A 20854-nucleotide genomic window follows, 5' to 3' on the forward strand; every position below is an offset into this window, starting at 1 on the left:
GTGGAATAGTTTTGATGAACAGAAAGTTCAAAAGAACATAATCTATTTGAAATAGAAATCTTTTGTAACATTACAAATGTCTTTACTGTCACTTTTGATCAATTTAATGACCTAGCTAAATTAAAAAGCATTGATTTTAAAGAAAAAAACTGACTCCAAACTTTAGAAAGGTAGTGTACATATATTCATAAAATCGTAAACAGTGTCATTTCTACCACATTTACTATTATGTATTGTGTAGCGTTCTGTAAGGAAATGTCCAACCTCTGTCTTATCTCATTTAAAGGCTTATCTCATTGCTAGCATTGTATGTATCCTAAAAACACTCAATTAAATAACATTTTCATAATTTTCACAATTTTCCAAATACAGTTATTTAAAAATTACAGACCATTTCTATTTTCCTCACATATCTCATATTTCATCATTTCAAGTATGCTTCTCACTGACAACGTTGTATATTTTTGTATTCTACATATTTTAGTTCTAATTTCTATTACTATTTGAATTAATGTCCCTCCAGTTTTATCCACATTCTAGCAGATTTTATTAGATTTTGTTTACTTGTTCTTTCTTCTGTGCAAGTTCTACATTATGACTGCTTGGAAACATCTACAGGCTCCATAGAGTCTGAAATTTTGCTTAGTGGTCTGTCATTCTGTGACATTTTCAATTTCCTCCCTACCTCTTACTAAACTCTCTTGGACATTTAAAGAAGACTTGAGCTTAAAGGACCTTCGGTGAGTGAGATGGTGGTCTCTGAGGTAAAATGCCTTTAGTGTCAGCACCTACTAGTTTGTTCTACTTTTTTGTATTAGTAATTGCTTATTAGGTGTTGTAAGTAAACTTTATAGTAGGGCAGTTTAGTGCAATTTTTGTAGTTTAGTGTCTTTGGAAAAGACTAAACAATCAGTTGCTTACTTGTACTTTTAATTAGGCTATTATCTGTTTTTTCATGAGGGTTTACCTAGGAATTTGTTAAACTACTGTATATTTCAATAAACAACTAGTTGGTGGTGATGTCTGAATTGTTTTTTTTACTGGTAGGCCTGTATGATTGCTTTTTTAGGGAGTAACACAATATTGTAACGCATTAACGCATTACTAATAGTACTGTAGCTTTCCCCAACACTGCTTGGTAGACACTTCTATCCAAAGTGACTTACACTGCATTAAAGGTACATATTTGATCAGTTCTTGTTTTCCCTGGGAATCAAACCCATTACTTTGGCATTGCTAGTTCCATGCTCTACTGTATTCTTCTGTTCCTGTTCGTTGCTTCATGTAAGGACATTTAATGGGTCATTAATAAAGAGTTCCACAGTTAGTTAAAGATATCTAAACCAGGAATCTAAACAACCACCTACAAGATGAATCCCAACAATGCAAACTTTGATTTAAAGCAAAAAAGTATTTGAAAGTCAGACATTCTCAGTCATTCATGGTAGTGGACGGGTGCTAAAATGTCACAATTTGCTAGTTTCAATTATCTGATTGGTGGAGATTTCATTGTAGAATCAACGATAATGTAGTTTTTCACCAGGAATTCCACAGTTCAACATTATTATTTAAAAAAAAAAATTCAACAATTCAGACTGGTAGCTTTAAAAAAAATATATTCCATGACTTAGTGGGATACTTTGTACCTTGTACCCCACAATAGGTCTGTTAGTTTAAATATTATCGTTAAAAATCCCCAAAATTCCTCTATAGAGAAAATGAATGGTACAATGACTGTTTTGGTCTGGGTTTTTTTTTCTTCTAAATGGCCTCAAAGGTGTCTAAAATCCACAAAACTCTAATTTTAATTTGATGTATCCCATATACAGGACGATCAGAAAAGCAAGAAGACTGGCGCCACCAAGAGAAAAGAATATCAAGAGAACCAGCAGGAGCATCTGCCCCAGGCTCATGAGACGAGAGAGGAGGAGGAGGAGGAGGAGGAGGAAGAAGAGGAAGTGCTGGAGGAGGCTGAGGAGGAGGAGAGGCTCCTTCGTAGCGAGCCAAAGAGACGCAGCCATCACCATCACCACCATCATCATCATCACCACCGCTCCAGCACCAGCCGACCGACCGAGCCCCACAACAAACACCAGCACCACGTGCGCCAGCAGCAGCCTACCGACATGGAGCAGCTTCCCACTAAAGACGCTTCGTACACGGAGTCCCGGAGCAGGCGCGCTCTCCCGGGTGAGGTGAACCCGGATCAAACCGAGGTCTACCATAACAGGACTACAACTCTAAAGGACCATAACCATCACCACCGACATCACCACCACCGCCGCGGCGGGACAACAGACATTCAGCCGGATTATTCCCACCACGGGCAGCAGGACTATGAGCTGGAGCACAACGAGCACAACAGGCAACAGAGACAGCCGATACAGCTGCGCTCGCACCAACAATCACACCACTACGCTCACCCACACCACAACCACTATCACTACCAGGGACGGGAACGGGACAGGGAGAGGGACAGGTGCATGGAGGCGGAGGAATGGACAGAAGACATGTACATTCATCACTAAGATGGACGTTGTTTTAATGCTGCTATGTTAAATGCTGGCTACCGTGTACTCAGGACAACATGGTTTCTCTTTCTTTATCTGTTCTTCTGTGTTATTGCCTACTCTGGTCGAAATTTAACTTTCCTTGATTATGAGCCTTTCATTCGTATAATTCTGTGTTTCCTTGGCTTTATGTGCCTCTTGCTATCAGGCCTGTGATTACCATATTTTTAAATGATTTCAGCACGTTCGGTCTTTCCAATCCCAAGTATGTACATCCTTGCTTGTTATTTCCCGTTGTTAACGGTCAGTCAGATACACAATTTTTTTCAAACAATTTTGTAAAATGCAGATGCAAACTGGTCATCTCTTATCAACTTTATTTTTCGCCCCTGACAAAGACAACATACGTTTTTTAGTTTCTGTTTCTTTGTTTCAAATTGGTCTTTCTACACTAGTGGCAGGTATGAAAATATTAAGAAAATAATTTTTTAAAATGGTAACAAGAATTAGCATTTACCCATAAATAATCTGTATGAAAACTAATTATGTGCTGCTATTGGCTACATTAAAATTAGGCAAACTAAAGAACCCTTTTATGGTTGGCTTTTCACCTCAGTGATTGAAAGGTCAGTTATTTTCAACATCAAAACAATAACAATAAAGTCTAGTCAATTTTAATTTATTTAATCCACCTAATTTTTTATGAGATTGGGCCCATTTTTAACTTGAATATGCAAGGCTTCCAATTTTTTGTTTTACAAAATGGCGCTTGATATTACAAACTGGCATTTGTTATCATAATATTTTAATTTGATATAATAATCATAGTTATTCAACTATAGGGGCTATTGAATCAGAAGTCTCTCACATTTAGAGCAAATAGCTTCTGTTTTGAAAAATAAGGTGATATTTTTGAAGTTTTAGTATTCTCTCCTATCCTTACTTAAAGCAGAGACAACAAGACATTTTTAGGTTGATTTAACTGAAAAGTATATTTGTGCACAATACAGTTGACCATCTCGACCAGCAACCGGGGCTCCACCAATGACATGGGTTTGGCGGCAGGACTATATATTTTTCTGACCAATGGTAGATGGGGGTGGGGGGGGCTGTTTGAAAAGTCATTGTCTTTGCGATTCCATTTGCTGAAACTAAGGGGCCGTCTACACAACACTGTATTCAACAAAAAACAGGAAACTTTTTGTGCATTTTGGCCATTCATTTACTTGACAATGCTGTTTTGGGGGCCTGAAAATGCAAGTTTTTGAAAACAGGTTTCAAAGTGCAAGTTTTGTGGAGATGATACCGTTATCGTTTCTGCTCTGTGTAAATTACAAAAACATGAATTTGTGAAAACAGTGACGTCATGCGCATTCGTATTGTGTGTTCGGTCTATGTTTCTTTACAACATCGCCAACTATTGGCCTGCATGCATAAAACAGCGATTTGTTTTTTTGTTGTTTTCATGGATCCATGTGAACAGGCATCGTTTTCACAACATTGTCATCTGTACGCGAAAAACGCAAAGGAAAAACGTTTCCATTTTTAGTACATCATTGTTGTGTAAACGTAGCCTGAGAGCAATTACAATCTTAAACTTTAAAGTCAGCATGAATTACCATTTGCAACCTATTTTATTTTGGCTTTATGTTGGCTTTAATGTATACACTGTTCAGTGTTTAGTTCGGCCAGGTATAGATTGTCTTGACAAAAATTTATTCAGTAAATGTCATACAACATATGTTGTTTGTCAATACAAAGACCTTTAGCTGATAACATAATCATGTTAAATCAACTCTAGAGCCATGTTCTTTGCTCGTGCAAAATTATTGCAAATGAACACTGTTGATTTTTATTAAGTTTGTTCTTCCATATTTATAATATATAAAATTTGATAATTTTGAGCCTACCAGCTGCATTTATGATTTTCTAAATATTTATTTAAATATATACAGTATGAATATTAAATGGATTTCATTTTTTTCATAATCGTAACTTTCATGTTCATAAAGTAAAAAGGCACACTCAAATGTCTTGAGCGAAATAAGTACAATGATTTAGAAAATAGCTTTTGTACAACAGTATGGTAAACGTTTTGATTCCAGTTATGTTAAAAATGGAATGTGAAAGATATATAAGCACTCAGATCTGTACATACTCTTAATGCACCTGAAACCATGACTTTTATTTATATTTTCTACATGTTTCCTGAGTACTCTATGCATTAGTTTAAAACAACACTATAGCTTGAAAAATCTTTCTATGCATTTGTATATACCCCATAAATGCCTTTGTAGATATTGGATTGATAAAACGGAGTACAGATACTGCTGCACTGTAATATAGATGTACATCTGTATTCAGTTGAACTGACTCTATATTGTCTTTATTGAAATGTTTTCCTGAATAATGCACACGTCAAATTTATCACTTAAGGTTTTTTTTGCATTTTTTTCCCAAATGTGTCTCTTATCGTGTTTCCACCTTTGATTAGTCAAAGAATAAGGATATTAGGAAGGACTATTTTGAGCACACACACACATACATATATATGTATATATATATATACATGAGACTTAAATGGCACACACACATATATATGTGTGTGTGTGTGTGTGTGTGTGTGTGTGTGTGTGTGTGTGTGTGTGTGTGTGTGTGTGTGTGTGTGTGTGTGTGTGTGTGTGTGTGTGTGTGTGTGTGTGTCATTTAATTCAAAGAGGGCATACATTTCTGAAACAAAACAAAAAATTAAACGTTTATGTAATTTGTTTTCCAACACTGTTCTCATACTCCAAATACTGCCAAGTCAGCTGACCTTACGTCATCTTATCCTGTTTTTCTTTGAAACTGCACCCCAAAAGATGACACACCTTTTCCATACTTAAACCAATTTGAACTGCACAGTTGGAGTGAAACGTTGGTGGTTCGGTCAAAAACATATATATATTACAGTGTAAATATTAAAGTTTATTTAGAGACAGTTCCTATTCAACTTTTTAAAAACTTGTACAAAGCCTTGAAGTAGCATGATAGGAAACATATACAGGACAAAGTTAATGCCATATTAAATCAGTGGTTTCCTTTCATGTTTGTTGACTCTCTGAAATATTTGATTCTGATTAGTCATTTGCACCATTCTGCAGTCAGATTTGTTTTTGGATAATGACTGCTAAACTGTATAACTGACAACTGATTCCTACATAGCTGTGTTTTTTTCTGACCTAAAATACTTTCTACCCAAATCAATATTTATTTACTGAGTAGCCATGTATAAAGCAGGATAAAGTACAGCCATTATCGCAAAATAAACCCGATGATCCCTGTCATTGTTTATTTTGTGATAATGATCGGCTGAGTGTACAGTATCTCTTACATATATACTAGTACTGGGACATTATAAAACACAGGTCTATTCAGCGATATCAATGTGGCCAAGCAATGTTTTGTTATCTTTACTATCTGAATGAGCAGCCTCTGTGTTATTATACATGGGATTTTCAAATGTAGGCAATGACAATCTTTTTGAACTTCTGTAGTAAACGTACGCTAGAGCTCCCAATATGCCGACCACTGCAATGCTCAAGAACACAGCCAAACCGGTTTTGACCCTGTGAGGTTCAGGACCTGTGAAAACAGAGATAAAAATAATATGATAAACTATCTAGTCTGAAATTGTGATATACACATTATATCAAACTACAATTTTACTATTTTACATTCTGTTAAACATCTGAGAGAGGCTGCTGAAAGCATTTCTTTGTTTCTTTTTTTTTTACATAAAATGAGATTTTGGAATATTTCTTGAAAGAAAATGAAAAGGCATTATGAATAAATCATCATATTACCTCATCATCATATTACATCATATTATAAAAGACAGAAAAGGCATTATGAATAAATCATCATATTACCTGCAGGTGAGGCCTCAGTGGTTGGATTCATTACTGCAGGAAAGAAAAAAATAAATAGATAATGTAATACAATTTTGGAGTTTTATTACATTTCCCTTTTACTCTAAACAATAATAATAAGCATATCTATTCATAGCAATAAAATAGAGACTAGAGCTAGTTGTCACGATTTACTCCAGTGGCTAGATTTTTGTCTACTTTGTGAACTTCTGAATATACACATTCCTACATGTAATAGGCTATGGAACATTTGCACCTTTATTTTCCAGAGAAATATATAAAAGTGAACTTTTGTCACTGGAGCAGGTCATTCTGACAAAAACTGTCACAATATGTGGTTTATTGAAACTAAATTAAGAAAATAGTTTTATGAAATATTAACATCTAAAGTAAAAGGAAAAATGAGTTCCACCTTATTTTGATAGTCCACTTTAGACATTCTACTAACTATAAGTAAATTTGCAACTACGTCAACTAACTCTCATTAGAGTATTAGTAGACTGTAGTAGACTGTCAGTGGACTGTTAGGTTATGGTTAGGTGTTACGGTTCGGGCTAGTAGAATTAGTTGACTTGTAGTTGCCAAGTTACTTATAATCAGTAGAATGTCTGTTGGGGGACCATCAAAATCAAGTGTTAGCAGATATTAAGCAGACAGTCTACTAATACTCTAAAGACAGTTAGTTGACATATAGGTGCAAAGTTACTTATTAGTTAGTAGAATGTCTAAAGTGGACTATCGAAATAAAGTGTTACCGAAAAATGGCATCTTCCACTACATACTTATGAAACAAGAAATATCCAACCATTGTTTTGGCTAACAGCAATGATAAAAATTGAATTATTTGTCAATATAAAATTGTAACAAATGAAACACCAAACAAAAAAAACACCCTTGTATTTATTATATCCTATAAGAACATATAATTATTTACCTTTGTTGTATAGTATACCTTGTCTTAAGGTGGTTGGGTTTTATTGTGTTACCTAACAGTCACTGCACAAATATGATGATAATTTACGGTAAATCTAGTTTGAAGGACTGAATTCACAAGAGATTTTTGAAACCAACATAATTAAGCACTGCTAGAGAAAAGCAATTATGCCATTGGACATTTGACTCAAAACATTAGTTACTTAGATACAGTACTGCATTTCTCTAAGTGACAACTACTCCTATGTTACAACATGTTACGAAATAATCTATTGTGAAAATTTACAATGCGTACCTTTGGCGGTTTTGCAGATAAACGGTAAGATTGTGTAATCACAATGTCGTTTTTTCCATTTTTTAGATTTGGTAGAGAATAATGCGCATTCAGGATTCCAAGAATGATCTCCATAGTCATCTTCATAATCGTTTTCAGATGCCCAGTTAGTGTAATCTACCACGCTGTAGTCTGACCATAACCAGTGTCCTGTGTAGTTAGATAATCCAGGGTGAGTTCATTTGTAAACAGCCCTTTTAGACCCATGAGTTCATTCACTATTTGTGTGAAGACTCTGGGGCACTGGAAAGGAGTTGAACAGAAGAGATTCCTTCATGTGAGAAGGTATATTTGGCACATTACCTTTCTGGGAGTGGAAAAGTCCAATCCAAAATTCTTTGTAACTTTCAAGAAACAAGAGGTTGTCCTCTATGAATTTCTCTTCCGCTACATCCCTTATGCTGACAAGAGATGCTCCTGTCGAGAAAGAAAAATGCTTTTTTGTTCTTTGGACCTGTCATGTAATTGGGTAAACAGCTTTTAAAATCAATCTATAACCTTACCCCATGTCATACAGAGTCTAGCTGCTCTGCTCCATGGATTGGTATCAGTCACAAAAGCATAGCAACTGTCTTTGAAAGGTATCCACCTTAAAGGACTGTGATCATCTGCTTGTGGGCAATGCCCAGGTTGCTGAGCCGGAAGAGTCGGGGGGATGTCTGGGGAGAATGTCACATGGAAAAGTGTGCTTAAGAGAAAGTGATGGATTACTGTACAGCTGTTATAAGAAGCACTATTCATTCAGTGTGGAATGATTGGAGAAGCATTGTTCCAAGAGCACTGATGTACAGTGCTGTCACAGCCGGGAGCAGCTAAGCAGAGTTGAGGCAGGATCTAATCGCAGAAGTCACATTATACACAATTTAATCAAAACAACAAACACGTAAGAGTGCAGGAGAAACGCGGAAAAAAATACAACCAACGATACACTGATGAGAATGGACAAAGAAAAAACTGAAAATGAGGGCTATATAAGCAGAAGAGAAAACAAGGAACAGGTGGAGTTAAATATGAGTAACTATGGAAACAAAGGGAACATGACAAAATTGTGAGAATCCAAAAAGATTCCACTGATCCTGTGCCAAAATCTGAAGTCTTTGACCGTTATATTGACATGTACGGCGAAAGCCTATTAATGACCCTTGCGATTGAATTTCACCTCTGAATTCTGACACAGAATCCTTCACTGTTTGTTCACACACTTAGTTTAGTTTTTAATAAGCACCATATTCAATGCAAAAATCTGAATGGGTGTTTGAGAACATTTAAATACTGTTATGATTCTTTTCTTCGTGAAAAGTGGGTGTCAAATACAGAAAGCTTTGTGTACAGGGGTTGATGGAAACGGAGCTAACGTGCATTCTAAAAATAAATATAATTTGGACTATAAGGTATCCAGAATTATTCACAGTATTTTGAAGTCCCCACAATAACAATACCAAAAATACACACAAACACGACTCAATTTGAATTGCTGAACCCTGTGCATTGCTCCTGGCTTTAGAGCAAATAGAGAGAACAGATTTTTTTTTTCAGATTCTAAATCTTGCCTCCAAGCACTGGAATCTTTTAAGACTGACCACCCAATTATTTGTTGATATAATAGAAAAATGTAATCGTCTAAAGGAAAAATATTTGTAACTCACCTGTTGATTGCTCACAGACAACGTAGAAGGTTTGATTGCAGAGAGTCGTTCTCCATTCTCCTTCTATTCCCATGTATACACAAGGGCGGTTGGGCCGTGGTTCAGATTGTGCCCATTTCTCCATATTCATGGGCCAGTTATTCACCCATAGAAAATATCCATTTGACTGTTAATGAATACAAATATATAATGAGTAGGTCGGAGTCATAAATATCACACATACAGAGTAAGATATATGGTTCACTTTTCATTTAATAAAGCCTAATTTAGAAAAACAGACATGCCATTTACACACACATTTTACACATAATGTTTGTAGTAAAATGACTTTCTTAAGCATTTGTTTTTAAAATTTGTCCTTTTTGGAGCTTGACAGCCCCAGCAATCATTTACTTTCATTATATGGCAATGAGCAGCCTGAACATTCTTTTTTGTGCACCACACAATAAAAAACCCATGAAGGTGTCTTGACATTTTTGGGTGAATATTTCTACAAAATGTAACTCTATGATTTTCCCTTTCTCACTCCGGTGCAGTACCTGCACACTGTTGAGACCAATCCACATGGGCTGTTGGGCTCTGAAGACCTGCAGCTCAAGGTAAGATTGTGTTACCAAGTCCCGAATGCTGGCAAGATGAGCCCCATCTGCCTCACAGCGACGGTTTGCCTCACTCCATGTTAGGTTCTCTTGAATCACTTTGAAAGATGAATTTCCCAGCTTGAAAAAGGTTTTCGGAAGTTCAGTTGGCACTGGGGCAATACCAGGATCTGAACATGTGAAAAAAGAGATGATGAAAACAAAAGTGAAATGGCAAAAGTCTCAAGCAATCTCTCTACATGTCCGCAGTGTTTGGCTAAACTTACCAACATCACGACTGCAGATAAAACCGTGAGTATTATTACAGTCAGTTGCCACCCACTTGCCAAACGAGCCTGAACCCATGCCCATAACAGCACATTCCTGTTTGAAAAAGAAACACAGCTACTGAAGCCTTTATCACAAAAAAATATATACTATTTCGTTTTAGTACGCTTATCACAGTACCCGTTCCTCTGAATAGTGATATTTTGACCAATAGTACGAATGCCACTGTAAGAGAAACAAAACATTTAAAAGGAAAAAAACAATCCATAGTCACGCCAAAACATCTTCGGTTTCAATTTTAAATTCATAATGTTCACTCATAAATGACGACAGAATGCACATACTCTATAGTTTTGAGGTTCCCCTTTGGCCCACTCTGTGAATGAAACCGTACTCCCATCTGTCCACTTGAACCTCCCGTTTGCCAAATTGCTGAATCCAATCCAGAAGTCTGTGGTTTTATCTCTACTCATCATGGTTAAAAAGGCTGCAGCAGATGGATAAATATGATGTAATACATTAAACATGCAGTATATGATAAAGACCAAGTCAGTCAAAGTGCACTGCAAAAAAAAAAAACAGCAAACATTTAGAGAATCAATACTTTAGTATAATGCCACAGAACACATTTTGAGCAGTGCTGAAATCTTTCACAGAGCTTTTACCTTGTTCTGTTCTACTCATAACAGATGACAGATCTCCACCAAGCTCTCTGCAGTATTCTCTTGCTTCTGTCCATGTTTTCATGTCTTCCTTCATGTTATAACACTATAATGTTTTATATAAATGACCATTATTTATTTTCTTATATCATTTATTGTCACAAATATGAATCAAAATATTTCACAAATATTGTACTGGAAAACATATTACAGCAGTGCAATTTTTTTGTAACATAAGCAAGGCTATATTCTGTGTGAGATATGATTTTGCACAAAAACATTTTCATTTCATTGAGCTGATGCAGAACTGTTTAGACTGAAGTGACTAAAACTACATTAACACTGGAAAATGTTTAAAATATAATATGAAGGTAATAATTTAATTCTAATATATAGCATTACAATATTTTGTATCCTTTTAGAATATGTTTATAATTACTTTCCCCCCGAAGTTTTTCCACTCAGGAGCACAGCCTCCTTTTAGCTTTTGTGTAGGGGCCACCGTGGCATTAACTGGAGGAGACTGACTTCGCTTACAAAAAAAATTATATTCATCACCACAGTTGACAGTTTCCCAGAGTCCTGTAACAGTCAAAATACTTTTTTAAATTGGTTTATTTAATGTACTGTATGAAATGTATCAACAGTGATTTAATCATACATAAACATTTCCTTCACCAAATGTATCAGTGATCAATAAAATGTTCCACATACACCTAATGTCTTCATAGATCAGAAGATATGATGTACCTTGAGAATAGGTCATCGTCACACATCTTTCCTCACTGTTTTTAAAGGCCGGTTGATTTGCTTCCCAAGCATGAAATACTACAGGGGAACCATCCATCCACCTTTAAAGACCAAAAATGTATTTGTTTATTTGTTCTTTTGTAAGTTCATATAGGAGCTATTTACATTCTTTAAACTTACTGGTAAGACCCATCCAGATCAACTGTCAAACCAATGGTAAAATCACTGTGCGACCCTTTACTCTGCGACACGGAAAAAAGCACAGCAGATGTGAGGAAGTCAGTAAACTAAATGCAATTTAAAGCATACTCAAAACAACACACTGATACAAGTTTTGTGTGATACGCACCACAAATATGCTATTGAAAATGTCACTCAGCCAACATACCTTATGCCAGAGGAACAACCGCTCTTCCTCGTCATTGATAACCACGAGATCGCCATGTGATTTCTTACAGAATGTCCGTGCATTGTGCACAGACATTGCTGAGTATTGAGATGCATAATACTGGTTACTTCTGAATTCAGTCCAACCATCCTCTGTTTCATTATAAACTTAAATAAAAAGAAATAAATGTTTTTAAATTCAAGTTTCTCATTTACCTCATCAGTGTGATCAAGATATAATGTTTGAGTCTGGAGTTCTTAAAGTACAAGACGTACCTGGAACTGTAATATTTACTTCCTTTGGGGTCTTTCCTAAAGAGAAGGCTTAGCAGTTAGCTGTCAATTAAACATAGAAAATATAATTTTCTTTCCAATCTAGTGATGGCAGAACAAGATTTTTGCCAGATTGGCATTTTGTACCTCTTCGAATCTGACAGACCCAGTCCTTTTTGTCATGACAGTTCACATCATTCCACATTCCATCAGTCTGCCAGATTGAAACACTCATTTCAACACAATTTTCAATGTTGTTCAAATTGTTTGGTTCATCACTGGACCAGCTTTGATAGGATGACTAAAAGATAAATACAAATAAAAAATCAAAATGACATCAAATGCGAATTCTATCTAGCATTAATTGTCTTTTAACATATTCTTTGTGAACTCACCGAAGAACCATCACTCCAAACATAACCCACCGAGGGATCATACATTCTATAACCAATCCATGCTGGATACCCTCTACAAGCAAAACCATATAGTTCATTCACTTTTTTGATCATACATGTATGTATTCATCCGTTTCAGTGATGAGACTTGCTGCACATTCACAGTATTTACAACCATCAGTGGTGTACACTGCTGGCGATGAATACAAAAACACATGAACAGAGATACAAGTTGGCAGAAAACCAGCCAAATCTAACATTCGTGGACATTTTTATGCATTTTTATATATAAAAATATATTATATATATATATATGTGTGTGTGTGTGTGTGTGTGTGTGTGTGTGTGTGTGTGTGTGTGTGTGTGTGTGTGTGTACGTAGATTATATACATGCATTTATATGTATATGCAATATTATATTATATACAGATCCTTTACACACATTTATATATATATACACGCAAGTATATGGAGATGGATTGTGGCTTAATTGTGGATAATTAATAGCAGATTATGACTGCTGATGGAGGAAAATTCTCATGTCTAAAACAGATTAATAGGACCTGTTATAGATAATGTGATTTGAACAAGTTTGAAACAAGTTTGTCCATTTGCAAAATGAATGACAGATATTACCCTCCATGTTTCCAAGGAATATCAGATTCATGATGGATGCTCAGAAGATCACCACCAAGCTCTCGGCAGAAGTCAAGAGCTTCATCCCAAGTCTTCATTTGAAACGTAGGTACATTAAAATACTGCCAAAAAGAGAAGGAAATAATGTCATGAAATTTTGTACAATCTGTCTATAATTTTGTTTAAATAGCAAATTTCTCAAAATACCATTTTACCTTGACACACAAGTCTCTAGATACTATTGACATCCAGTCTTCAGAACAGCCCAGGGGAGGATGGGTTGACGGGGCTGGAGTAGTAACTAATCCATCAGCTCTCTGCTTACAGATGTATTTTTCCTTATTTGAGCAGCTGAGCACATCCCAAAGCCCAGCAATAATTCCAGTCGTCATGGCAACACAGCCTTGTTTTCTTCCTAAAATATTTTTTTTAAGAAAAAGAAAAAAAAAGTAATTCTAAAATGTAATACTGAAATTATGAGAAATCAGAAACATTATAATTTCATTGACATTTAGTTTTTTGGCATAATACCTGGCATCCCAGCGTTGAAATGAGTAAATGGGACTTTCTTGGTGTTTGTCCATTCAAATGTGTGCAGATCCTTCTGATTAGACAATCCAGTCCAGAAGTACTTTTCTGGTCGTGCTCCCACTAGACTAACCAGAAATGCATTTTCTATTCTAATTGGGGGAAAACCAAGCAGATTAAGTATTAACTGCTCTTGATAGCTGTCTTAATTATATGGACTTTTATTATTTTATGAGGCAGAAGCTGACACTAAAATCTGTTCATAGATTTTTAAATATTTAGAACAACACATAATTATACATTTCGAAAAGTCATTTTATTTCAGAATTTGCTTAAAGGAACACGCCGACTTTTTGGGACTTTATCTTATTCACCGTATCCCCCAGAGTTAGATAAGTCCATACATACCCTTTTCATCTCTGTGCGTCCCGTAACTCTGTCTGACGCAGCCCCCGCTAGCCTAGCTTAGCACAAAGACTGGAAGTAAATGGCTTCAGCTAGCATACTGCTCCCAATAAGTGACAAAATAACGCCAACATTTTCCCATTTATATGTTGTGATTTGTATAGTCACAGTGTGTACAAATAACAAGGTCATATGAGACACAGGCATCTTTTAACCATATACATATTGGGAACTATATTCTCAGAAGGCAAAGCACTACATGGGCGGAGTGATTAGCACAACACTCTGAGCGAACTCTCTGCTCCTCACCACGGGGCTTCTCAGGCGCTGCGAGCAAATCACTCCGCCCCAAGTAGCAGTGCTTCGCCTTCTGAGAATATAGTTCCCAGTATGTATACGGTTAAAAGATGCCTGTGTCTCATATGACCTTGTTATTTGTACACACTGTGACTATACAAATTACAACATATAAATAGGAAAATGTTGGCGTTATTTTGTCACTTATTGGGAAGAGTATGCTAGCTGAAACCATTTACTTCCAATCTTTGTGCTAAGCTAGGCTAGCGGTGGGTGCGTCAGACAGAGTTACAGTATGCACGGAGATGGAAAGAGTGTGTATGGACTTATCTAACTCTGGGGGATACGGTGAATAAGCTAAAGTCACAAAAAGTCGGCGTGTTCCTTTAAAGGTTTTAGTTAATGTATTGCAAATTCAGTGTCAGATGTAGAAAACACAGAAAGCATGTAATTGAAGAAGTGATCCAACCTGGAGGAAATATCAACCAGTTGAGACTCAGCTTTTTCACACATCTGTTTTGCTTCTTCAAAGGTCTTTGTCTCAGATCCTGCCATGTAGCAGTAGTACCCATACCTGGTCCAACCCTTTTCAAAAAATAAGACAATTGTCAGTAGGTACATTTCACCATCCGATGTCCAAGAACATAGAAAACAATTCTACAGTCATTTTCTTATTGTACAAATATACATACTGTTTTGCATCCTGGGCTTGTGACAACCGTGTCATTATTGGAGGCTTCAGAGCTGGCCTTCTTCTTGCAGATGAATCCATACCTGTTCTCACAAATATCATCGGCCCACTTTCCCTCCTAAAGGAGAAACAGTCATTATGCAAATGTTTAGTTTAGTAACAGATAATTCTATGACAAAAACTATGCAACTAGAATTTAAGATGACTTCTCAAATAATTTTCGGATCTGAAGTTCTTACCTCTCCCCTCATTAACACACAGTCCTCTGCATGAACAGCACTGTGACTCGGCTCCCCCACCTCCCATGAGGCAAATGGGACGCTAGATTGGTCACTCCACTCAAACAGCATCTGAGTTTTGCGATCATTGAAACCAGTCCAAAGCTCGTCTGTCCTCACTGAGAATAGTGATACAGATTATTGTCTAGCAACCTTATATAGGGGTGACTCCTGTCTTTTCTACAACAGCACTATTAAAAATACATGTAAGTAAGAAACTTACAGTATCCAAGCTGTGTAATGGCAAAGCTTTGCTCTTCTGTGTTGAGGATACTCATCAGGTCTCCTCCTTCCCGCAGACATGCATCTCGCGCCTCCATCCATGTTCGCTTGTTGCGATGAAGCAGGTAACAGTTGGCTGAATATGGAATCCAAGGGCTTTGGCAAAATCCAGTGTTCACCACTGTCCAAAAAACAAAAACAAAGATAACCTATTATTAACACTAATATTGCTTTCATTATTCTATATAGAAGAGGTTCCCAAACTTTTCCATGCATCTTGAGAGGTTTAATCAATCTCATGATGTGCCATTTTAAAGTGAAACATTTTAAAGTGAAATACAGTATATTTGAAATACAGAGATATATATGCATTTGAAAATATTTTTATTTTCCTATCAAATTATTATAGCCTGTCCTGAAGTAGACTAATGATGCAAAGACATGCAGTTTAATAAGTCAGTCAAATGTATTGCTGCATCCCAATTCACCTACTTATACTATGCCCTAAAAGTATGTACTCTTTTTGTGAAGAAAATGTACATACAGTACTTTTGAGTGCGCAGCAGAATAGTATGCAAGCTTTGAGGCATACTCCTTTATTATAATTGGGATTTTAATGGACTGCTCTGCCGCTTAGTTATGTGCACCCAGTCACTGTTTAAACTGCCCTGTCAATCATCTTGTCACAGTTAAAATTCTCCACATCCATGAAGTAGCACTGCCAGTCATGGGTCTTTCATGCGACGAACTCCTCATGTGTTTGCATAATGATGCATTTAAAAGTTAATGACCGAACGACCAATATGACCAAATCTTTTTAAATGTTCACAATGCTGTTTCAGATTAAATATAATGTGGATAACATCTTTTCGTCAGGTTAGATATGATTATTAATCTCTCAAACCCTTTTAGCTAAAGCTCTCTACTTAACTGTCAGTCTCACACATCCGACATGTTTGTAGTTTTTTTTTACATGTTTTATTCGTGTTTGTAGTCTATTCGAATCTGCGTGCAATGCGCAATGGGTTGTTGGGTAATATTAGCTGTTAGAAAGTGCATGGGTCTTTGAATTCTAACCAGAAAAAATACACCATCTGGGTATCTATGAAAAACTAATTTCAACATACTATGATTTGGGACACACTAACTCTAATTTCTAATACTTTTAGGACAGATAGTAGCCTATATGAATTGGGACACAGCATATGAGAACCACTCCTGCGTTTGTCAGCCTTTATGAATAAATCTTTAAAAGAAAGACAAATAAAAATCCTTTATTTGTCAATCGCACTACACACAGATCACGCTATATGTTTGATTTTATGTGAACAGCACCATTCTTGACACTTGAGAATCGCTGCTTGCTATATGAAATAAAAAAGTGGTTGGAAAACCTACCTGGTGGAATAGTAGGAACAGAATGGCCTTTTTGGCAGATGTACCCATGTTTTTCTGAACAAGGTTCGTTTGACCATTCAGAACCAATACCGTTTTTTAGGACACCACAATTGTAGCCTGGCTGTGTGGTTGGGAATCCTTCAACAAAGACAGAAATTATCATTTCAGCCCATTCATGTGCTCAGTTAGCTAGTGAAAGCTGATTTTGTTTTGTTCGTTCAACTATTCAGCACAGGCCAAAAACACTTAGTATATGATGATTCAAGGCATAGTGAACTTTTCTCAATTCATACAACATTTATATTTATCAAAATACATATTTCTTGTTATCTGTTTGTTTGTTCCCCAGGAATCAAACTAGTGTTGTTGGTATTGTGCTCTACAGGGAATCAACAGGACTAAATCCTTTGATTGAAAGAGAGTCTTACCACTGAGCCATTTCAGATAACGTAAAGGTTGTCCATTGCCCCACTGCCATCCACTGGACCCATCTAATTTGTTTAGTCCTGTCCATAATGAGGCTTGTGTCTTCTGAACTATTCCTAGACAAAGCGAGAATGAGCACTTTTTCTTAGCATTTTGTTCTTTGGATATTTCTGATATCCATTAGTATTTCATTAGTGTATGTAATGATGAACAGTTCCATTTAGACTATTTCTTTGATGGGACTGTACCTGCAATAAAGCTGTGTTCATGAGGTTCAGAGACACTCAGCAGCTCTGCGCCTTGCTGCTGGCAGCTCTTTCTAGCCTGGTACCATGTCAGGGCCGACTTATCATTCACTTGGTAATAGACATTTGTCAGAGGATGTTTGGACCACAATGCACCTGCATATAACATAATAAATGCAACCCAATGTTTTATTGTTAGAATAGATATATTATTAGTTTTTGATGGTGGACACGTAACAACTGTAGTCTTAATGTTTTATTAATTATTGTGCAGGTAACACTTGAAACATAAACCTACTTTCATGTGTTGGGCAGTAGCCCCACAGCTGATTAACACTGTAGTCAGTCTCAATGGAACACCATAGACGTTGATTCTGCTCATCAACTTTGGTACAGTCTGCATACCATTTTTTCTCATAAAGAAAAGGAAAGTAACATGGCCGCCCAAATGCATTTCCATCAATGGTGTATATTTCTGTTAAAATAATGTAAGAGTTAATCAGTAGTTTACACCATGTTTTATAGTGCTGGTGAAAAAAAAACATTGAATTCACTATAAAGATAATTATCTAATTTTAAGCAAAATATTTATTTATATATGTATTATTTATTTAAATAATTCAGTTAAATATTCAATAACATAGGTTGATAAAATAAGATTGGCAAAATGAAATTGAATTGATGCTTTTTGCATAACAAGGTACATTATCTTGCTTATAACAAGGCTACTTACGACATAGAACTTGGAAAAATTGTGAAAGACAAACAAGCTCGACTGTCGCATTAAAGGGAGAAGCAACTAGAGTCTTCACCCAGTTACGATTCTTATTTTTTTAGAAGTGATAATAATGGTGATTTGAATAAATGAATGTATCTAGCAAAATATTAGTTTGGAGGAACACATACTAATAATGACAAAAAAGGTTGGGAATTATTGTTCTATTTCACAGCATGCAGTATTTTGCTCCCTGAGGGAATAGCACACATTTTCATAGAAAGGAAAACAGCATTGTCACTTTATGACAGTAATGTTAAATAGAGACACACAGAGGCACATACCTTCATAAGGCAGAGAGCAAATGCTGTTCTGTGTTCCATGAATTGTCCATTTGCTCTTTATTCCAGTGTCTGCAGAGATCACTGGCACACCGTTGTCATTTACAGCAAGGTACAGAGACTCATTCTTTAGGCGAAGCAATATATCACCGTTGCATTCCCACTTCTGCAAATCATTGTCATCTTCACATTTCAGCCACTGCAATTTTTTGCCCACTGCTTTACTTCCTACTCCAAGGCATTTCTTTGTGAAAGTGTTCAAAATGCGATTCTTTGAAGTCCAACGATACTGTTGTGAGTTACTGTATGGTTCACAGGGGGCAAGTCGTTCCAGGGTGCTTGACATGCATTTGTTATAATCCACATTATATATTAAAAAGTTTGCTCCTGCACAAAAATAGGTTGAGATGATGCAGTGTTGAGCTATTCACACTCAGTTTAGCATAAATGAAAAAAAAACAGTGTAAGTGGCTTTTTTCACAATAAATAGTACTATTTGCAACAAGAAAAAGTATGATTATTATTGTCGTTCATTTTTTCAGTTTGATTAAAGAAAACAATACATACCTGATTGTGCAAAGCAGTTTGATAGTTCTAATACAAGCAAAATAACTACTGTTATTGTTTTCATCTTGATCCAAAATATATTCTGTGCTCCTCATGTGTTTATTCCAGTGTCATTCTCTGTCTTTGGCTGAGCTTCTGCAGTCTCAAATTTGCTCATGCAGACCTGCCCTTTAAATGGGTCCGATTGTTCCAATCAGAATTACATCCTGTCACGTCTCTTTCTTCAGAACTGTTGAAACACTAAAGTCACAAGACTTCTTTGGCAAAAAGAAGAAGGAATCTTCTTAATTATAGAAAATGATCTTAGTCAGTTTGATTTTGGTTTTTGGTGAGTTTTGGTTTGGGTATTTGAGGAATACAAATAATGTTGGTACTATACGATAATTCACTACAGAACATCTAGATGAAGTCAAACCTATCACTCCTAAATAATTGAGACATTCCCTCTTCCCAGCAATGGTTCTGCCCTGTCAGCATACACAACAATAGAGGTAAAAAAAACAAAAACATTTACACTTAAATTTTATGATCTGAATGCTCCCCTTTCCTGTTCTGCCTTGTACTCATGTTCCTGCACATCCTGTGCAAAAACTTGTGATGACAGCAATTTATCATAAGAAAATGTTGTTCTGCTTGTATGCATACAGTAGGCCTATATGTTAAAAACATATACTGCAGTCTCATAAGAACTGTTACTGTCTGAGACCCCACCAGTTACTTTATAAATAATAAATCTATATAAAAAATATTTTTCACAGATCCTGAAATGGAGCATTCCAAATTCCATGCCTTAGGAACTGTCGGAAAACACACTCCCCACCAGCCCCACACCTGCTACATACACTGAAAGATATCAGACACAAAGATATTAATTTATAGGAGAAAACTACTCAGAACAGTGTGATAAATCTGGATACTTAAGTATACTCTTAAAATTTATGCATTTTATAATTTATATTAAATCTAGTGGAATTTATTTGAAAGAAATATGGCACAAACACACTTTTCAAGTTTTTTTTCATACTGTCACCTGTCTGTCTACATTGGTTCTAGTAGATGAATTTATAGTTCTGTTAACCTTTATGCTAAAGTAAAAAGCAATGTCGAGTTGAGGGTCTTGTGTAAGCTGATCAAGAATATCTAATAATAATAATACAATCTGTAGTGTTTCCAAAAACTTTGTGATGTTTAAAACATCACAAAGTTTTTGATGTTTAATATCTTACCAAAATATGTTTGTTTGTTAATTCTGAGAGTAGAAGAGGGTGCACAGCACTGTCAATATTGTAAATGGCACAAAATATTTGTGTAACAACTGGCAGTAATGTATAACATACAGTAATATTTACCCTCCCTTTCCTTCCCTACCTCTGATGCCGAGCTTCACATGCATATCTGATTCTAAAAAAAATGATGTTCATTGGTGTAAACACCTGTT

General features: G+C 36.0%; 2 protein-coding genes across 5 annotated transcripts in view; one reads left to right on the top strand and one right to left on the bottom strand.

The window, feature by feature from the left end:
* cacnb2b (calcium channel, voltage-dependent, beta 2b) overlaps positions 1-4937 on the top strand; it is a 41084-nt gene extending 36147 nt beyond the window's left edge. For 3 of the 4 annotated variants that reach the window (XM_077230240.1, XM_077230242.1, XM_077230248.1), the window contains exon 13: positions 1830-4937. In XM_077230240.1, the coding sequence (XP_077086355.1) occupies positions 1830-2528 (699 nt within the window). In that variant the 3' untranslated portion in view covers positions 2529-4937. Of the gene's footprint in view, positions 1-715; positions 741-1829 lie in introns of all 4 variants that reach the window. The other variant, XM_077230255.1, reaches the window with a different exon arrangement.
* Positions 4938-5456: 519 nt separating this feature from the next.
* mrc1b (mannose receptor, C type 1b) lies at positions 5457-19836 on the bottom strand. Its single transcript, XM_077230233.1, has 31 exons — positions 19417-19836; positions 18853-19236; positions 18092-18268; positions 17797-17949; positions 17551-17664; positions 17123-17260; positions 15726-15905; positions 15464-15621; positions 15226-15342; positions 15003-15118; positions 13835-13983; positions 13519-13718; positions 13304-13425; positions 12668-12740; positions 12420-12573; positions 12276-12311; positions 12001-12167; positions 11793-11854; positions 11613-11713; positions 11302-11444; positions 10866-10968; positions 10545-10687; positions 10381-10425; positions 10200-10296; positions 9874-10103; positions 9335-9500; positions 8192-8347; positions 7992-8105; positions 7650-7838; positions 6422-6454; positions 5457-6134 (listed from the first exon to the last, which is right to left on the bottom strand). The coding sequence occupies exons 1-31, from the start codon at positions 19478-19480 to the stop codon at positions 5920-5922; spliced, it is 4299 nt and encodes a 1432-aa protein (XP_077086348.1). The 5' UTR covers positions 19481-19836; the 3' UTR covers positions 5457-5919.
* Positions 19837-20854: the final 1018 nt, after the last annotated feature.

This window comes from Siphateles boraxobius, unplaced genomic scaffold, assembly GCF_051911475.1.
Source record: "Siphateles boraxobius isolate OS27281-9 unplaced genomic scaffold, OSU_SipBor_1 1, whole genome shotgun sequence".
Classification (NCBI taxonomy): domain Eukaryota; kingdom Metazoa; phylum Chordata; class Actinopteri; order Cypriniformes; family Leuciscidae; genus Siphateles; species Siphateles boraxobius.

Excerpts from the sequence above, each read along its gene's own strand:
- mrc1b (XM_077230233.1), bottom strand. The coding sequence starts at position 19,480 with ATGAAAACAATAACAGTAGTTATTTTGCTTGTATTAGAACTATCAAAC. Across the intron at positions 12,312-12,419 it reads GGTCTGTCAGATTCGAAGAG|GAAAGACCCCAAAGGAAGTA; the intron begins GTACAAAATGCC and ends CCTTCTCTTTAG. Across the intron at positions 6,135-6,421 it reads CACTGAGGCCTCACCTGCAG|GTCCTGAACCTCACAGGGTC; the intron begins GTAATATGATGA and ends CTGTTTTCACAG.